Here is a 19,963-nt window from a genome sequence, read left to right as displayed (position 1 = left end):
TCTCTGCAGCTTGAGGTCTTCAAACCACAATTTGAGGACTTCAATAACTCAGACATAGGTTAGGGATTTGTTATTCAAGTGGATGGGTGAGATTGTGTGGCCTGCATTGTGCAGGAGGTCAGACTAGATGATCATAATGGTCCCTTCTGACCTTAAAGTCTATGAGATGTGTCCTCCTGTGGGTGCTTCACTCCAGGTGATGGTGCATCCCTGTGCCTTCGCTCAGAGAGTTTTGCAGCCGTTGGTGCTTGAAGTATAGCACCTGCGACTCAGAGCCCTCAGTTCCTTCTCGACCATCCCCAGGCTGAGACAGAGCTCAGCAGTCCTGCTGAAAACCTTCTGTTTGTTAGGTAAGTCTTTGATAGAAAGTTTAGTGTCATTAGATAATTTAGGCCTCAGTTTAGCTTTCCTCTTTAGAATTCCCCCCCCCACCTTTGCTTTCCCCATAGCAAATTTACTTGGGAATGCCTGGTTTTAAAAGATTTTCAACATGCAGAGAGGTGATCCTCGTCTCTGAGGGACACATTCAATGTGTACAAGAGAATCTCATATTCCCCTGAAATGTGCCAATTGCTCTAAATTAAAAGCTAGGGCATGAAGAAATAGGGACCAGAGGCAGAAACTTATATTAATGGAAAAATTGTTGAGACCAGCCTCTGACCCAGGACCAGAAGGATGTCCTAACAAAGGTTTCCAAAGAAACAGCCAAAATAAATAAATAAATAAAAAGCCAACTTCATCACCTTGATGAAAGCAGACCAAAAAAAGCAAAACGAAAGAACAAAGAAGGTCACCTGCTAGATTGCTCTCAGCAGCACCAACCGCACAGACACTGAGCGCTTACGATGCTCTGGGCAGCTCTGGTAAAGAGTAAATAGATTGAAAACAACTGCTGTACAGCATGCTCTATCCATGCATTCTTCATGTATAACCTGATCTTCACAATTGGGTTCATCTCATCCATTGTCCAAAGCACCAGGGTGGGTCCTCCTTCCCTTAGCTAGCACAGACATCCTGACTCCAGCACAAGCCTTGTTAAGCCCCTATTTACTACATAACCTTCCATTCATCTTCCCAATCATGACCACTAAGAAATGAGGCCAGTTACTTATGGCAAGCCAGGCCTACATTTCCACTCCTATTTTCTTGGTTTTTATGTTAGTATTTGTTTCATTCATATCTTATTCCAGTCTTTCTGTGCTCTTTTTCAAGTTTACCAACTAGCAACACATCTGCAAGACCACAGTAGTTGTGATCATTTGTCCCACCACACAATACTGGTCATCACCAGCATAGGCAGTTTTTACTTTACCAACATCCTTGTGTGTCTACCATACTGTGCAGTTCGGAGGCTGTTTCCTCTGAAGTGAACCCACGTGCGGCAACTCTAAGATGTTGCACCTGCACATATAAGTGTCCCCCATGTGCAAACAGGGGTACAAGTCTGGGGCTATCCAGACCTTGCATTGTCTTGCAGCAGTACTTGAGAAGAGAAGAACTTCTTCTACACCATAGGAGTTGTAGTGCTTTCCAATACTTTCATTGGAAATGCTCTGACCAAGGTTCCATCCACCCCCAAACTTCACGGTATTGGACCTTTGTTAGTTTTCTTAACCTGTACCAATTAGTATTGCCTCCCTTGTACTAAATTTTTAACTTTTCTGTGGTGATATAGAACAAAGAAGCTTGTCTCTTGTCACTTAAAGTCTTTACTACTTTACATAGCGTACATTTCTCGATATACTGCATGTCATTGGTTTTGATTTTTACCTTTCATAAGTTAATTTCCTCTCGTATATTAAAAAACATTTTAACTATTTAATATGTATGATGTTGTAAAACTTAATAAATTCTTTGCTTTGTTGATTTTCAAAACACAATACTTTAAATGCTAATTCTGGCTGAAACACTTGCTCATGTAATGGCTGCAGTACATCTGTGGCTGACTTCTGCGGAAATGTTTGGTTCCCACAGCATCTCTGCCAGCTTGGTTTCAGAGCGACATACCAGTCCCAAACAGACCAGCTTCCATGTCAAGCTTCCTCTAGTTTCACTGTTGCCCCACCTTGGCAGGCTTATGCATTTGAAAAGTTTACATTTTTTGTCCATAAAGTCCTTTCAGTAGTTTTTAAATCATTTTGACCAAACCCCAGTGACTGCAGATTGGTGAAATTCAGTAACACTTTGTACATTAATAAACTGATCATTGAACAATATCTCTAATAGATTTTATGCTAAGCTGTTAGTTGACTGTTTCAAATCTAGGGCATTTCAATCTTTTATATAATTGATTAGTTTTAATACAATTCTTTTTCCATTTACAACACATCACATAGATTTTTACTTCCTAATAACATTTACATTATACAGCAGTTAACCATTAACACAGTATGAAAAAGTTCTGTTTAAGCTTCATTTCTTATATGCACTGATCTTGGTGCTGGGTTTGATTCTGCTTCCAAAGCGCACAGCCATCTGAAAAAGAAAAAACACAACCTTTTGTGGCTCCTCTTTGGAGCCTCCATAGGATTTTAATCAAATAGAATGTTTTTACATTTGTTTTACCCCTTTTATGATATACACTACATGTTCCAAGGGAATGCACCTTCCTTCCATAGTGCAACCCTTTGCCTTTATTTGCCATGATATCATAGAATCATAGGACTGGAAGGGACCTTGGGAGGTCATCTAGTCCAGTTGCCTGCACTCATAGTAGGACTAAGTATTATGTAGACCACGATGGAGATTTCACAACCTCCTTAAGCAATTTATTCCAGTGATTAACCACCCTGAGAGTTAGGAAGTTTTTCCTAATGTCCAACCTAAACCTCCCTTGCTGCAATGTAAGCCCATTGCTTCTTGGGCTATCCTCAGAGATTAAAAAGAATTCTTCTCCCTCCTCCTTGTAACAACCTTTTATGTACTTGAAATCTTATGTCCTGTTCTCTCCCCCGCCCAATCTTCTTTTCCAGAAGAAACAAACCCAATTTTTGCCAATCTTCTCTCCTAGGTCATGTTTTCTAGACCTTTCATCATTTCTATTGCTCTTCTCTGGACTTTTTCCAAATTTGTCTCATGTTAGCCATATTAATTTTCACATGAAGTATAACTGTTTTGGGGCTTAAAGAGTTTCCATTATCTAATTACTCAGAGCCACCTTAAGGCTCAGTGCCCCTAACATTGCTACTCTTATGACCACCACCTCATCTTACTATTACTCCAGAGGTGCACACTAATTTTTCATTCTTGTCCTGCAGCTCTTTCAGCTGCTATTTCATTACTACAAAAGGATCTAGAGTCTGGTTCTAGTCATCCCTACCATAGCCACAAGCATGTCCTCTAGTGACTAGTCCTTATTTAAAAAGATGTTGATTTTCATAAAAACATTGAGGTAACAAAGCCAGATAACATCAGTTACTTGTGTTTGGCTTGAGGGGGAAAAATGAATTTAGCAAAGCCTGCCAGGAAACCTTGGCAGCTGCTCAAAGGGTCAGTTTTGCAACTCTGAACACAAGATTCAAATGGACTTTTAGTGGAATCTTTTAAAATGCCAATTATTTTTTGACACACAAAATGGGGATTTACAAGCCAAGAGTGTGTGTTTAAAACCTTGGCTAATTACACAAATATCTTTAATTTCTAATAAATATTTTGCTCAACACTCCTTGTGTTGCTCTAATTTTTATTTATTTATTTATTTTTATAAACTACAAATGTACCCAGATTACATTCCCAAATTGTACATTTGGAGGCAGCCAAGTTCAAATGGGAACTCATTTCTTTTTAATCATTTTGACTAAATTGTCCATAGGCCAATGATTCAAATCAGATTGTGTCTCTGCCTACAGCAGTAATTTACAACTGATTTACTAGGGTGACCAGATGTCCCCATTTTATAGGAATAGTCCCAATTTTGGGGTCTTTTTCTTATATAGATTCCTATTACCTCCCACCCCCGTCCCAATTTTTCATACTTGCTGTCTGGTCACCCTATTATTTACAAACTATTCCTTTGTGAAAAAGGCCCATTTTCCTTCAGAATGGCTGTAAGGGATTCTGGGGACAAAAGCATATTGACGGTAGTTGTTACCACCTTAGCTCCTGTTGCACAATATGTTTGACCACCAGCAAGACTGCATTGAGTTGTACTGCCATAACCAGGTTGTATCAAACAAGCATTTTTAACTTCTTATTTAATATTACATCCAATATAGGATTTACTGGAGTTCCTTTTCCATCTGGTTCTAGTCTCCCCCTATCATAGAATATCAGGGTTGGAAGGGACCTCAGGAGGTCATCTAGTCCAACACCCTGCTCAAAGCAGGACCAATTCCCAACTAAATCATCCCAGCCAAGGCTTTGTCAAGCCTGACTTTAAAAACCTCCAGGGAAGGAGATTCCACCACCTCCCTAGGTAACCCATTCCAGTGCTTCACCACCTTCCTAGTGAAAAAGTTTTTCCTAATATCCAACCTAAACCTCCCCCACTGCAACTTGAGACCATTACTCCTTGTTCTGTCATCTGCTACCACTGAGAACAGTATAGATCCATCCTCTTTGGAACCCCCTTTCAGGTAGTTGAAAGCAAGAATCAAATCCCCCCTCATTCTTCTCTTCTGCAGACTAAACAACCCAGTTCCCTCAGCCTCTCCTCATAAGTCATGTGCTCCAGCCCCCTAATCATTTTTGTTGCCCTCCACTGGACTCTTTCCAATTTTTCCACATCCTTCTTGTAGTGTGGGGCCCAAAACTGGACACAGTACTCCAGATGAGGCCTCACCCATGTTGAATAGAGGGGAATGATCACATCCCTCAATCTGCTGGCCATGCCCCTACTTATACAGCCCAAAATGCCATTAGCCTTCTTGGCAACAAGGGCACACTGACGACTCATATCCAGCTTCTTGTCCACTGTAACCCCTAGGTCGTTTTCTGCAGAACTGCTTCCTAGCCATTCGATACCTAGTCTGTAACAGTGCATGGGATTCTTCCTTCCTCAGTGCAGGACTCTGCACTTGTCCTTGTTGAACGTCATCAGGTTTATTTTGGCCCAATCCTCTAATTTGTCTAGGTTCCTCTGTATCCTATCCCTACCCTCCAGCGTATCTACCACTCCTCCCAGTTTAGTGTCATCTGTAAACTTGCTGAGAGTGCAGTCCACGCCATCCTCCAGATCATTAATGAAGATATTGAACAAAACCGGCCCCAGAACTGACCCTTGGGGCACTCCACTTGAAACCGGCTGCCAACTAGACATGGAGCCGTTGATCACTACCCGTTGAGCCCAACGATCTAGCCAGCTTTCTATCCACCTTATAGTCCATTCATCCAGCCCATACTACTTTAACTTGCTGGCAAGAATACTGTGGGAGACCGTGTCAAAAGCTTTGCTAAAGTCAAGGAATAACACATCCACTGCTTTCCCCTCGTCCACAGAGGGAGTTATCTCCTCATAGAAGGCAACTAGGTTAGTCAGGCATGACTTGCCCTTGGTGAATCCATGCTGACTGTTCCTGATCACTTTCCTCTCCTCTAAGTGTTTCAGAATTGATTCCTTGAGGACCTGCTCCATGATTTTTCCAGGGACTGAGGTGAGGCTGACTGGCCTGTAGTTCCCCGGATCCTCCTCCTTCCCTTTTTTAAAGATGGGCACTACATTAGCCTTTTTCCAGTCATCCGGGACCTCCCCCGTTTGCCATGAGTTTTCAAAGATAATCACCAATGGCTCTGCAATCACTTCCGCCAACTCCTTTAGCACCGTCAGATGCAGCGAATCCGGCCCCATGGACTTGTGCTCATCCAGTTTTTCTAAGTAGTCTCTCCCTATGGAGATCATAGAAAGATCCTTTAGATCTAACCCATTCCTCCAGTGCCCTGGAAACCTCCTCAAATTTAAACCCTTCCAACACCATTGCTAAACTGTTGGGGTGCAATCCTTGATAATAAAGCTATGCATATCAGCTATGTATTACCTGCTCCAGATGAATTAATCTGAGTCACAGTACCACTATGTTGAGATTCCCTCCGAGACCTCTTTCCACTTGGCTTCCCAAAAAACTCAGTTCAACTCCAAATTTCCCCACTCAGTTATCTTAATTTGGCATACAGCAAAGCTATGCTGAGTTGATCAGACTCAAGTGTACAGAGTAGATATAGGTGTACCACACATCCAAATTTACACGGAAAACCTTTTTATATACATTTACAATAAATGCAATGCAATGTGTAAATTGCATCACGCATTTTGGGATTGGCTTGGTTACTTTGTGACATCCCTGTACAGCATGCTCCCTTCATATATAACCTGATCTTTACATTGCAGGTTTCTCTTGTCCATTGTTCCAAGCACTGGGTGTTCCTGCCTATCTTGGCTAGCACAGCATCCTGACTCCAGCATACTGCTTGTTAAATTGCTATTTACAACTCAATCTTCTATGCACCTTCCCCATCACGCCCACCAAGAAATGAGGCCAGTTACTTATGTTAGGGTAGGCCTACATTTGGCCCCTTTCAAGATTCATCTCTGCTTCAAAGCAAAGTGTCCTCAACATTGACAAATATCAATAAGATGTTACTCTTACCATCTTGACTGTAAAAAGGCCAAACTCCCCAGAAGTGTCCTCCATTTGCGTACATGCAAAATGTTTTCATGAAGTTTTCAAGCATTATCTACAAGCACATCTGTAAAAATGGGTTTTGTGAGTAAGTTCTAACTTCTGCACAAGTCATCCAAGATAGACTAGGTATAAAAGTCTTATGCACGATTTGCTACAGGAGAGGCAGCTGAGAGAGGAGGAAAGCACCTGCCGTACAAGGAGGATTTCTGAGCTAGCCTGTGAAAAGGAGAAAGAACGACAACTTGAGATGGAGCTCACTTACCTGAAGAGACTATTGCAGGATGAAAGACAGAAGGCTCTTACTGCACAAGAGCAGGTATTACATATTTGTTTTGAGTTTTTCAAATTAATTGCACTAAATATAATACTCATCCAATTGCATCTGAACACCTTTAAAGAGCTGAAGTTCAAGTAAAAGATTAAACTTCCTCCCTTACTAGATTTCTAATTAATATTTCCAAATAAAATTCTAAGCTCAAAAAGGAACTTCAAAAAAAATCAAAACCTAACTTATGCAATTGATAACAGGTTGCCAGTTTAGGGTTACATTGCATTAAAATAGCTCTTGTATGTTAGAACGGGTGGTGGAGTTGTACAGCGCTCACGTTTGAAATATCTAAACTCAAGCACAAAAGTTCAAATTCCAACAAGACTGACTCAGTCCCTTAGCCTTCCAAAGTAGATAATCTATGTGCACATTCTGCAAATACTTTGGGATCCTTTGATATGAAAGAAAGTTGCAAATGAAATTTTGTATTTCTTGTACAATTATAGCATATGAAATTAGTGCAACTGTACTACAAAAATATATGAATGTATGGAAAAATACTATAGACCCACTGTTTGAGAGAGCTGTTCCAAAACAGAATTCAAACCAAAAATTCTATCAAGGTAGGTATTTTTTGGGTTGCCATTCTGAGCTCTGTGAATTAATTTGGCACTCAAAACTATTCACTGAATAATTTGCAAAACAACCTGCAACTTGTTCCCTGAAAGTTTAGTCCAAAAACTGTCTCAAGCTATTCACTAGTATTTGCTATGAGTGATTGTAACAGTCTGAATACAAATGAGAAACCAGGACAAATATTTTCATGAATATCAGCAGTGTCTTCAAGTTAAGAGCAAGTCAAATAAGAGCAATATATACTCAAAAATATTTACAAGTCTGTCTTCAGTTATTTGACTAACTCTAGATTAGTCTAATCATATTTGTATGCTCATTAGTATAAGTTTCGCCACTATCAGCTCAGTTTGAATATTATGGAGCTAATTTTCATAACTGCACCTGCACAAATGTGTATGCAGTTGTCTTCAGTTACTGCAATTGGATACAAATCAGAACTCACTGTGCATGCAAACATCTTTATTTGGACATGTAATCATACTAATGTATGAATTAGACATCTACAATTATGAGAATGTCATTTTGAAAATCATTTGAATTGCAGGTAAAGTCAAAGGTATAAGTCTTCCCCCCTCTCCATGTGTGGGAGAAAAGACATTCAGAAACAGCACAGAAACACTAATACATCATACAAAACTGAATTTTTGTGGGGAAGTTATTTAATAAGGATTGCACTATGTCTAGCTTCTGACAATTCTGCTGTCTATCAAGCACCTTTAAATAGCTTATTTTATACATCTAAATTTAAAAAAACCCAAGGTAATGCAAAGGTGACTGGACAGTACAAGATAGCACTCCAATCTCCCTAAAAAAGAAAGCTTATTTGTTGAGCACAGACCAGTGGTTCTCAACCAGGGGTCAGGAGGACCCTGGGGGGGGCCACCAAGAAGTGCCGGTGTTAATCTCGCTGGGGCCCAGGGCAAAAAGCTGAAGTCCCACCATATGGGGCTGGGCCCTGGGCCCTTCCACCTGAGACTGAAGCCAAAGCCTGAGAAACTTAGCTTCCTGGGGGCCCCTGTAGCATGGGGCCCCAGACAATTGCCCTGCTTGCTACCCTCTAATGCCGGCCCTGGCTTTTATATGCAGAAAACTAGTTGATGTGGCACAGGTGGGCTGTGGAGTTTTTAATAGCATGTTGGATGGGGGAGGGCCTCAGAAAGAAGAGATTCTTTCAGGGAATTTCTTTGGTATATAGCAATAATGCTTTTTCCCCCCACTGGCTGTTGACTTTCTACCCTATACGTTTTAAATTCTTGCATTGATTGTAGATGTTATTACATTATTCCAAATGCAAAATATTAAGATTGCTTCTACCCTCCTACAGAAAGAAGGTGATGGCCACCATTAAGTTAAATTGCTGAGCAATCTGAAGCCACAGGAAATGAAATATCAGTTTGTTAGTGCTTCTATAGCTCATCTTAATTACTCTAATTACAGTTGGTGTGGCAACACCCATTTTTTCATGTTCTCTGTGGATATATCTCTTCCTACTGTATTTTCCACTGCATGCATCTGATGAAATGGGTTTTAGCCCACGAAAGCTTATGCTCAAATAAATTTGTTAGTCTAAGGTGCCACAAGTACTCCTGTTCTTCTTACAATGCTTTGGAAATTTAAATGCAAAGTAAGTCCATTCATTGCATTAATAGGTACTACGTCTCCAGCAAGAAAGGAAATCTGTAAATCTAAATGGACAGTCACTTCAGAGCCAGCTAAAAGATTTAGAAAGGAGATGGTCAAGAGCTCAACTGGAAAATTCAAAACTGCAAACAGAAAAAACGCATTTAGTAGAACATATTTCTCAGTTACATAAACAGGTAAATAAATTCACTGCTTCTTAAAAAAAGAAGCGGTAGGAATATTACCCTCCTTATTGTGATGAAATTATAGAAAAATATGAAGTGGCAATTTAAACCACACTTAGTTACAGACAGCCAAAATTCTTTTTCCCAGGCTTTTGTCAAAGTAAAGTAAAGTAACTTCCAGCATTTCTTATTTACACTGGTGTAAATCTGGAGTATTGAGTCCATGGTCTCTTATTGTAAGCAATGCAGGTAGCAACACCTGTAGTTACAAGACAGGGTATTATGGAAAACTCCAGGTTGTTTTCAGTTGCTTATAATTTCACCAAACTAACATTTTGAGGTTTCTGATGGCATCTACTCAAGCTGAATTTTTTGGGGAAATTTTCAGCAAAACCAGCCCAAATGCTTTTCTGAATGAGGTTGGGAAACACCGCTGTAAAAATTTAACGTGGGAAAAACAATTGTTTAGTTGAGAAGCTTTAGTGCCTCCATGCTTTGCAGTAGGGACATGCAACCTGGCAAGGGCCGTGTGTCACACTTAACCAGGGATGTACCTGAGATGGTTTTGAAGACTGTCTATAAAGTTTAAATAAGGTTAGTTGTTCCTTGTGATAATAGGACACCTGCTTTCATTTGAACCAAGCCACTAACCAAAGCCAAAAAATCTGATTTATAAATGCAACTTATCCCTTATGGTTGCTGGGTTATCAGTCTGTCACAACATGTACACTATGCAGCATACCAACAGTAATTGCCATTACCAAATCAGACCAGTGATTAGTCTAGTCCAGTATTTTTTCTCTAGCTTTGAGATACTTAGAAAAGTACAAGAAATCCAAGGAAGAAAGTCTGCTTCTAACAGGATTTATGGTTCACAGACTTACTGATAAGGAAGGCTCTAGTTTTCATATCCCATATACATTCCATGCCCTTTTATCTCATTCAAAATAAAGATCAAATTCAAGGAAGAAGCTGGGCAAAGTGATACCTTTTATTGTGTAGTTCTGTACATAACTCCTTTACTTGTCATTGGAGTGTTGTCTTACTCTATATCCTCTTTGCATAAGCATGTGAACCAAAAGGCCAATATACAAAATAAGGGATCCATTATAGATAAGTCCCTTTCAGCAACTTGAAAGGAAAAATTACTCAAAGTTTGACACAAGTAGGATTAAGTGTTATGGCTTAGTTGATGTAATTTTAGGAACCAGTAACATTTACAAGAATACATAAACTCAACTAGTGTAAATCAAATTTCACCCTAGAATAAAGTTTTAGGGCAAGATGTCTTCCTAGGCCTTAAATTGTATTATATAGAATTAAACCCTAACGTCTTTTTCCTTTACCTAGATTTCTGAGAAAGAAGATGAAATCAATCGCATGCTTGGACATGTTAATACTATGTCCTATGACCTGACTACTCAGAAATCTCAAGTGGAAACAGAACATAGCTTGCAGAGAGAAAGATGGAAAGAGTTCTCCAATATTCTAACAGCATACAAGTCACCTGCTAAATGAGCTCTATTTAGGGAGGTAGTTACTGAAAGTGAGCTAACCTAATCATTTTAAAAATGAAACTGATACTAACAATTAGTTCCTTAAATTCCCATTGTATAAAAAAAAAAAGTAAAGTGTCCTGATGCACCTATATAAGGCATACTGCTCTTCAAGAATAGCATTCTGCATTTCTACATAGCAAATGAAACTAGATCCTATCAGAATCACTTGGAACCTGGGGAGATTGGCTAAGAACATTGAATGGAGGCAGCATGCTCAGCCCTTGTGAAGCCGGCTTCAAATTAATTAAAAAGCAATCCATTTTGCCACTTCAAAGAGTGGTATTTTTGTAATTGCACAAGTAGTCCCATGCAGTCATCATTCTTGTCCTAACCAGGGTGACAGGCTCTGTCATGAGCAGTCAAGGCTGATTACCCACTCCGGCACTTCGAGTGCAAAAGGTGGGGACCCGCAAGGAACCTAAAAATTAATATTGGCCACTCCAGGCTTGTATTAAACTCCCAAGGTTACAGCTTTTCCCTGACCTTGGATGGGTAGATGCTGCCACCATCCAAATGCAAAACCCCTTGGAACCCAGGAAGGCACACTTTGGAATTCCTTCCTGTGGGGCACCCTCAATCCCTTTCCCCCTGCTCCAGGGAAAAGCTGAGAAAGAAAAAGGAAATTAGCTGTTACCCCCAGCTAAACAAACAACATATGCACAAACCTCTTAGGATTCCAAAAACCCAATCTTGTTCTTTAAAATGGTAAAAGTTATTAAAAACAACAAAGAATGAAAATACACCTGGAACATAGGCTTTTGCTAGATTAAAAAAAAAAAAAACAAAAATTCAACATCAAGAATAACCTTCTGAGGTCCATCTTAAAGGTTACAAGCAAAACAAAAAGTATTTGGGGTTAGCACAGAGGAGTCCCACAAGCCAGTAGGAAATAAACAGAAATAAACCTAATCACGTCTTTCTAAACACTGTTGATCTATTTGCATGTTAAGTAAGTAGTTGTAGATACGATCTGATGATTTTCACATCTGGCCTTCAGTTTCTCCTATCCTAACTGTACCCTATTCTCCTTTTTCCGGGAAAATAGAAGCAGGACACAAAGGGAAAGCTTTCCCCTCCCCCCCAGTTTAAAAAAGTTCTAGTCTTCCCATTGGCTCTTTTGGTCAGGTGCCCACTTCCTTCCTTTTACCTGGACTTTAACCCTTTACAGGTAAAGCAAGTAGAGAACAGCTACCAAGAGGGACTTTATAGCTAACTGGCTGGCGGCTGTCCATAAAAGGGAGCTACTCTCCTCCCCCTTTTATCACATGAACCCTTGAAGGGACAAACATGCTTCCTGAATTTAACATCAACAGTAATGGAGTTTCCATTTAATTTTTAATTATATGAAGAGAGCTTTAGAAAGTAATTGTTTAAATGAATGTTCTTGGCACACAAACACTAACATCCTCTACCAAAAGCAAATGCATCAATACTTATAAAACTCTACTAAATTTCTGAAGTTCATTGTAGCAACCTTCTTGAAAGCCTGAGAATTACAAGTTAGTGAGCTTTTGGCATTCAAGATCAACAGGAAAAATTTTGATATAATACTAGATTAGTTCAACACCTATATTAACTCAGAAATTAAGAAATGTCAAGTCCATTCTTAACTTTCTTAAAAAAATTCTTTTTGGCTCAAAGCAAATTAAACTGTCTCAAAATGAAGGTGACCATTTTGGAAGTTTTGAACAAAATCCATTTAGCCCTTTTCAGATGAGTAGAAAAGTTTCCGTAAGAAAAACAAAACATGTTTGCACTTAATTTGAAAACTGCTTCAGTTTAAAGCATCAGACTCTCAGCTCTACTCAGTTATAGATCTGTCCTTTTGAAAAGGCAGCGAAATTCAAAAAAGTTAACGGTTTCTACAGCAGTATTGGTTCAGCCAAACTGCAGTTAAGAATGTACAACTCTGGCCTCAGATACAATGCTGCTCTGCATAGATCCATTCAGAATGCTGCTGCAAATATTTTCCTAGCCCTTCACTTTGACCCTCCCACGCATCACCTCTCTGCATGGCTCCTCTGCCCCGCTTCTCTAACGCATCAATCACCACCTATTTATCTTAATTTTCAAGGCCCTTCAGAGCCTATCCCCACTCTACCCATCATCTCTCATTCACTAGCAAGATGCCAGCTCCTGCTTCTGATGAGTCCATGCTGCCAGCCTCCATTAGCTACTTGTTAAAATTCTCAAACTCAAATTATGTGTTCTCTCCCATACTGCCCCACATGTTTGGAAGGAGCTCCAAGTAAACGCCTGCAAAACTCACTCACTACCCTTCTTCAAATCCCTCACTAAACAACTCCTTCTCCATACACTCTACCCAGATATAACACGACCTGATATAACACAAATTTGAATATAATGCGGTAAAGCAGTGCTCCGGGGAGCGAGGCTGCGCAGTCCAGTGGATCAAAGCAAGTTCAATTTAATGCAGTTTCACCTATAACATGGTAAGATTTTTTGGCTCCCCAAGGACAGTGTTATATCGGGGTATAGGTGTACTTACAAAAAAAACTTGACAGCAATTAGGCAGCTGGTGTGCTGAGACCACTGTGCATCATGCCAACCTCTGATGTCTCACTGTTTCCTCGTAATCCTCATCTGCAGGTATTTGTTGGCTCTTATCTTCTATATTCAGCCACTATTTGCTTGGCATTAGCTGGTAATCTTAAGACTGTAAGCTCTTTGGGGCAGGATCAGTCTGTTCTGTGTTTGTACAGCACCGAGCACAATGGGGTCCTGGTCCATGACTGGTGCTCCTAGGTGTTAGAGCGATACAAATAATTAGCAGCAACAACATTTAACAGCATGAATACTATGTGGCACTTAACTCACATATTTAAAGCACAGTGCAAACCTTAAAACTCTCTCAAAATCAACTGTAAGATTACCTGTGCAGCTAAATTTCTAACTCAATGCTACATTAATGTAGAGGTCTGCATTTAGAATTTTTACTTACTAATGTTACGAACCTTAAAGTTTTACATTTTTATACTACAAGTGTGCTAGTGATTGTTTGCTGCTTGAATTTCGAGAGATATAAAACAAATTCATAACAGGAAAAATGTTTCACATAGCTGGAAATCTTAGTGAAAGCAAATGCCAAGCAAATATTGGGTTCAAATTGCTATAAAACACAATGTACCTAAAATCAAGTAAATTTATTTATTCACTACTGTACATTTTATTCTCCAACCTGCATGACAGTAAAAAGTATATTGGAAGATTTTGTTCTGCTACTACTTTCCCACATATAAAAATTATTTTAATATTCTCTGCTGGGCCCTATCAAAGGGTACATCTACACTACCTGCCAGATCGGGGGGTAGTGATCGGTCTATTGGAGATGGATTTATCACATCTAGTGTGGACGCGGATAAATCAATCCCCAATCGCTCTGTTGTCGACTCCAGAACTCCACCATGGTGAGAGGCGGAAGTGGAGTTGACGGGGGAGCAGTGGCTGTCAATCCGGCGCCGCAAAGATGCAAAGTAAGTGATTCTAAGTCGATCTAAGATATGTCGACTTCATCTACGCTATTCTCCCAGCTGAAGTTGTGCATCTTCAATCAATTCCCCCCCCCCCCCCAGTGTAGACCAGGCCAAAGAGTGCTACTGTGGTCTTCAAAAGTACTCCTCTCTTCATATGAGTGCCAAGTTTTTTTCTACCTTGAACTTATCAGGACCCCAGACTTCTGTCAAACTCCTATTGCCTTTATTACAAAGACAGGTTTGGAAACAAAATTCTGTATGCTAGAGCCAAACGCCTTAACTATTTTTATTTAGTACATTGATATCTAATCTTGATCAAGTTTTCTGTAGCACCAAACGTACAGAAGACCATCTCAGTCTCAAACAGCATATAATCTTGTTAAAAAGGAGGCAATAGAAAGAAATTATAATGTAGTAAAGGAAAAAGTGCTGGTTTTTTTAAATGAGCTAATAGGATACCATGAGAGACTACAATACATAGTAACTAACAAAACACAATTGACACTGCACTTCAACAAAGTTTGAGCCCACCTCCCAGGGATTGAAAAAATGTAGTAGATTTTTTGGGTTTTCCAGAGTGGTAGCACCAAGTTGTTAGTCTTAAACCCAGTAAACCGGCCAATATATTCAAGAGGAGAGCATCCAACACAAAAAGGTCTTCATCACAAGAGGTATTCAACTATTCCACAAATCCAGCTGCTTTTTCACCATACCATTACTGCCTCCATTGGTTGATTTATCAGGTTCTCTTCTCTTCATTTCTTCATAGGACAAGAAAGCTCTCAAAGAAGATAACCAGTTTATCCCATATTTATTTCTCATCAGATTTCCAATGTCAAACTTCCCAAGCCTTTTAAAAATAATAAAATGATTAACCAAAAACCGACTATTCTTACAAAATGAGAAATGCTACTTGTTCGCAAAGTGCTCAATACCATGAGGCCTTAACTCCCTCTCTGAGGTCCCTAGGCACCACACTAGAACATATTTAGGTAAGATGGGAGACTGGTTTTGCTAACCAACGTACCCCTTACACTAACAAGGTAGGACAAACCCATAAGTTTAACTACTTCAGAAGTTTTAAGATTTTGGTTAAAAGGTTTCTTAAAACCTCAACTATGGGATGTCTTTACTATTAGTCACTGTCAGGGGTAATACAGAGGCCATATCTACTCTACAAACCATGGTCAATGCAAATTCCATTAGCATACAGAGGTCAAAGTTTGTAGATCACTTGGGCATGTACAGACCTGGCTGCTTGCATTGGTGCTGAAGACACTCAACAGGAGCAGTTGTGTCTACATAGAAGTGCTGTGCACTGGGGTAGATGCACCAGACAATGGTATGTGGCAATTCTTTTTGGGAAGTTCTTGAATGTGTTGGATAAAAAAAAAAAAAAAATAGTTGCCCAGTGATCTCTGGGAGCTAGGCATCAAGTTCCTAGCATGCAACTTTCTCCATCCCATAAATCCATCCATATCCCATAAATTTTCATGCCTTTAAAAAAAAAATTCCACAAACCCATGCAGCACTTTTCCATCTCCACTATCTCTGACAGAAGCATGGAACTTGCAGAGCTCTGCACTATTCTTATGAACGTTGCAAATACAGGACACGTGATCCTTCTGCATTTGCAGACCTGCAGGAAATACTACAACCATGGAGAACATGACAATTTCTTCAAGGACAGTCTGCCAAGGAATATAGCCAAAAAAAAATTAAGGCTATTGGGGGCATTGCCAGGGCAGCTGCAAATGGTGCATTGCTGCTTCTGAGACCAAGAAAGTAGCATGGATTGGTGGACTTGCATTGTAATGCAGGATTAGGACAAGTAGTGGCTGCAGAACTTTTGGATGCAAAAAGCCACATTCCTCCATCTGTGCGCCGAGGTTTCCCTAGAGCTCCAGCATAGGGTCAGCAGAATGAGAGCTGTGTTGACAGTGGAGAAATGAGTGGGCAATCACACTGTGGAAGCTTGCAACACCAAATTGCTACTGGCCAGCAGGAAATAATTTTGGAGCTCAAAAATCTGCAGTGGGGGCAGTTGTCATGCAAGTGTATAGGGCTATGCAGGACTGACTCAGGAACGTGCAAGAATACCGGATGGATTTGCAATAATGGGGTTCCTGAACTGCAGTGGGGCAATAGATAAGCATGCACATCCGTCTTTTGGAACCAACTCATCTTGCCACAGAGTACATCAACAGAAAGGGATACTTTTCCATGCTTATGCAAAGCATTGGATCATGCAACCTTTTTCCCATCCTCTTTTCCTTAGGCATGCATTCTGTAATATTTGTTCTGAATAAAGATAAATTTGGATTCTCCAAAAATAGAATTTTGACTAGCAAAAACAGTGCAGAAAAACAATATGCAAAATAACCTTAGGCAATATTATTCCAGTTTTAAAGTGTACCCCCTTTCTGGTTTAATAAATTAACAGGGTGAAATATTTATGTTGATTTGAGTGCACAAAAGTAGTCTGTTGTGGCTACACATGCATCAACTGTGGTACACACAGGTCAGTATGTGAAACTGGTTTTTCTTCTGTCATAAAAGATAGTTAAGGGTTAATGTCTCTTTTACTTGTAAAGGGCTAAGAAGCTCAGTAAACCTGGCTGACACCTGACCAGAGGACAAACAGGCAGGGCCGGCACTTCCATTTAGGTGGCCTAGGCAATCACCTAGGGCGCCAGGATTATTGTGGGGCGGCAGGCGGCTCCGGTGGACCTGCCGCAGGCATGCCTGCAGAGGGTCTCCTGGTCCCGTGACTCCAGTGGACCTCCTGCAGGTCCACCGGAGCCGTGGGACCAGCACGTGGGGCGGCGAAATGGCCGTGCGCCTAGGGTGCTAAAAACACTAGTGCCGGTCCTGCCAATGGGGGGGACAAGATACTTTCAAATCTTGGTGGAGGGAAGTCTTTGTTTGTGCTCTTTGTTTTGGGTGTTGTTCACTCTTGGGACTAAGAGGGACCAGACGTCAAATCCAGGCTCTCCAAATCTTTCTGAATCAGTCTCTCATGTTTCAAAATTTTAAGTAACAGCCAGGCAAGGCGGATTAGTTCTATTTTTGTTTTCTCAACTTGTAGACGTTCCTTTTTTGCTGAGAGGATTTTACCTCTGCTTGCTGTAAGTTTGAGTCTAAGGCAAGAGGGGGTTCCTCTGGGCTATATGAATCTGAGTACCCTGTAAAGTATTTTTCTATCCTGATTTTACAGAGATGATTTTTTTACTTTTTTTTCTTTAATTAAAAGCTTTCAGAACCTGATTGATTTTTCCTTGTTATACGATCCAAGGGGATTGGAGCTGGACTCACCAGGGATTGGTGGGGGAAAAAGGAAGGGTGATGGTTAATTTCTCCGTGTTTTAAGATCCAAGGGGTTTGAATCTGTGTTCACCAGGGAATTGGTGAAGCCTCTCAAGGCTGCCCAGGGAGGGGAAGGTTTTTGGTGGGGACAAGAAGTGATCCAGACACTGAAATTTCTGGATGGCGGCAGAGTTACCAGATCTAAGTTAGTAATTAACTTAGAAGTGTCCATGCAGTTCTCCACATTTGTACCCTAAAGTTCTGAGTAGGGGAGGAACCTTGACATGGTGAGCAGCGGTGTGTGATTTTTCTCTCTTTCTAGCTGCTTGGAAAGCAGCCTGAAGGCAGCGGTGTTAAGTTTTTTACCAAGGGTCTTTGTCAAGAGGAGGCTTCAAGCTGTGAGCAAGCAGCCAGCAAAAGGAATTTACAAGCTGAATAGTTTTCTTTCTACCTCTCGGGTATCGCTAGTTAGAAAGTCTCCATTAACCAAGCAGCCCTGAGCTGAGTATATCCCAGCTTCAGTGAACTGCAGAGGGGTGTGGCCAGCACCAGAAAGCAGGAAAATGAGTACCAGTGGAGCAGCTAACAAACTAGAACTGGCTAAGCTGGAAGCAGAGAAAGACAACAAACATAAGACAGATGGAAGTAAAACAATTAGAAATAGCCAGAGAAAAGGCTGCCCACAAAAGAGCTATAGAGGAGAAAGAAAAAGAAAGAGAAAGAGAAAGAAGAGAAAGCCAAAGAGGCTGACAACCAGAGAGCTATAGAGATGAAAGAAAAAGAGATGGAGATCCAGAGGGAGGCCCACCAGCAGGCCCTGGAATTAGCAAGGGCAAAGCCAGATGCACCAGCCAACCCTAACAACCTTCTCCAGGTACTATTTCCCATCCCAGAAAATTCCCCATCTACAAGGCAGGTGATGATACTGAGGCCTTCTTAGAAAATTTGGAAAGGGCCTGCCTTGGGTACAGCATCTCTGCAGACCAGTACATGATTGAGCTGTGGCCACAGCTCAGTGGACCCTTAGCAGAGGTGGCAGCTGAAATGCCTAAGGAACACATGAATGATTATAAACTTTTCCAAACCAAGGCCAGAATCAGAATGGGGCTAACACCTGAGCATGCCTGTCGGCGGTTCAGAGCCCTAAGGTGGAAATCAGATGTGTCATTTACCCGACACGCCTACCACATTGGAAAGAATTGGGAGGCCTGGATATCAGGAGTAAGTGCTAACTCTCTGGAAGAGCTGTCCTTCCTAATGCAAATCGAACAGTTCTTAGAGGGTGCTCCTGAGGAAATAGAAAGGTACATCCTAGATGGGAAGCCCAAAACTGTAACTGAGGCGGGGGAGATTGGAGCCAGATGGGTGGAAGTGGCAGAAAAGAAAAAAACTACTAGCAAGGGGAGCAAATATCAGAGGGGGCAAGCTGAAAATAAACCCCATCACCGGGGGCAACCCAAGACCCCACTACAACCCAAGGAAAGCCCCAGACATCCTATTGTCCCACCTCACCAGTCTCCAGCAACCTACCTCGACCCAGTGACCAGTCAGCTGGGCGATGTTTTAAATATAATGAACTGGGACATATAAAGGCCAACTGCCCCAAGAACCCCAACCAAGTACAGTTCATTACACCACAATCACACCAAAGATCCCCAGGCACAGATGCCTCTCAAATACCCTCGGAGCGAAGGGAAACCTTGAGAGTGGGCGGAAAGAAGGTTATTGCATGGAGAGACATGGGGGCACAAGTGTCAGCTATCCACCAATCCTTGGTGGACCCCAAATTCATCAACCCAGAGGCCCAAGTGACAATTCACCCATTCATGTCAAAATCTTTAAACTTGCCTACAGGTGAATTGCCTGTCCAGTACAAAGGCTGGTCAGGAATGTGGACTTTTGCAGTCTATGACAATTATCCCATCCCCATGCTACTGGGGGAAGACTTGGCCAACCATGTGAAGCTGGCCAAGAGGGTGGGAATGGTCACATGCAGCCAGGCCAAGCAAGCTTCCACACCCATCCCTGTTCCTGAGCCGTCCACAAGGGCCCAGTCTGCGTTACCAGAGACCCAGACAGAGGTGGAGCAACCAGATTCCCTGCCAACGAGTGCAACAGCCATAGCACCTCCAGTCCCAGAACCGGAACTGGAAAAGCAACCAGCACTCGAACCGTTGCCAACACTGACTCCAGGGCTTGCAAACCCATCTACCACTCCAACACCAGAGGGCACCAACGGGCCTGAACTGGCAGAAGCAGCAGACAACCCTACCCAAGA

At 41.3% G+C, this 19,963-nt stretch overlaps 1 protein-coding gene across 1 annotated transcript in view; it reads left to right on the top strand.

The window, feature by feature from the left end:
- Positions 1–16,483, top strand: part of LOC127045203 (coiled-coil domain-containing protein 18-like) — a 61,780-nt gene extending 45,297 nt beyond the window's left edge. Inside the window, exons 9-11 of the mRNA XM_050941045.1 lie at positions 6,775–6,933; positions 9,171–9,338; positions 10,677–16,483. Of these exons, the coding sequence (XP_050797002.1) occupies positions 6,775–6,933; positions 9,171–9,338; positions 10,677–10,844 (495 nt within the window). The 3' untranslated portion in view covers positions 10,845–16,483. The remainder of the gene's footprint in view (positions 1–6,774; positions 6,934–9,170; positions 9,339–10,676) is intronic.
- Positions 16,484–19,963: the final 3,480 nt, after the last annotated feature.

Source organism: Gopherus flavomarginatus, chromosome 2 (assembly GCF_025201925.1).
Source record: "Gopherus flavomarginatus isolate rGopFla2 chromosome 2, rGopFla2.mat.asm, whole genome shotgun sequence".
Classification (NCBI taxonomy): Eukaryota; Metazoa; Chordata; order Testudines; family Testudinidae; genus Gopherus; species Gopherus flavomarginatus.
The sequence above is the reverse complement of the archived record's forward strand: the minus strand, read 5'-3'. Positions and strand labels throughout refer to the sequence as shown.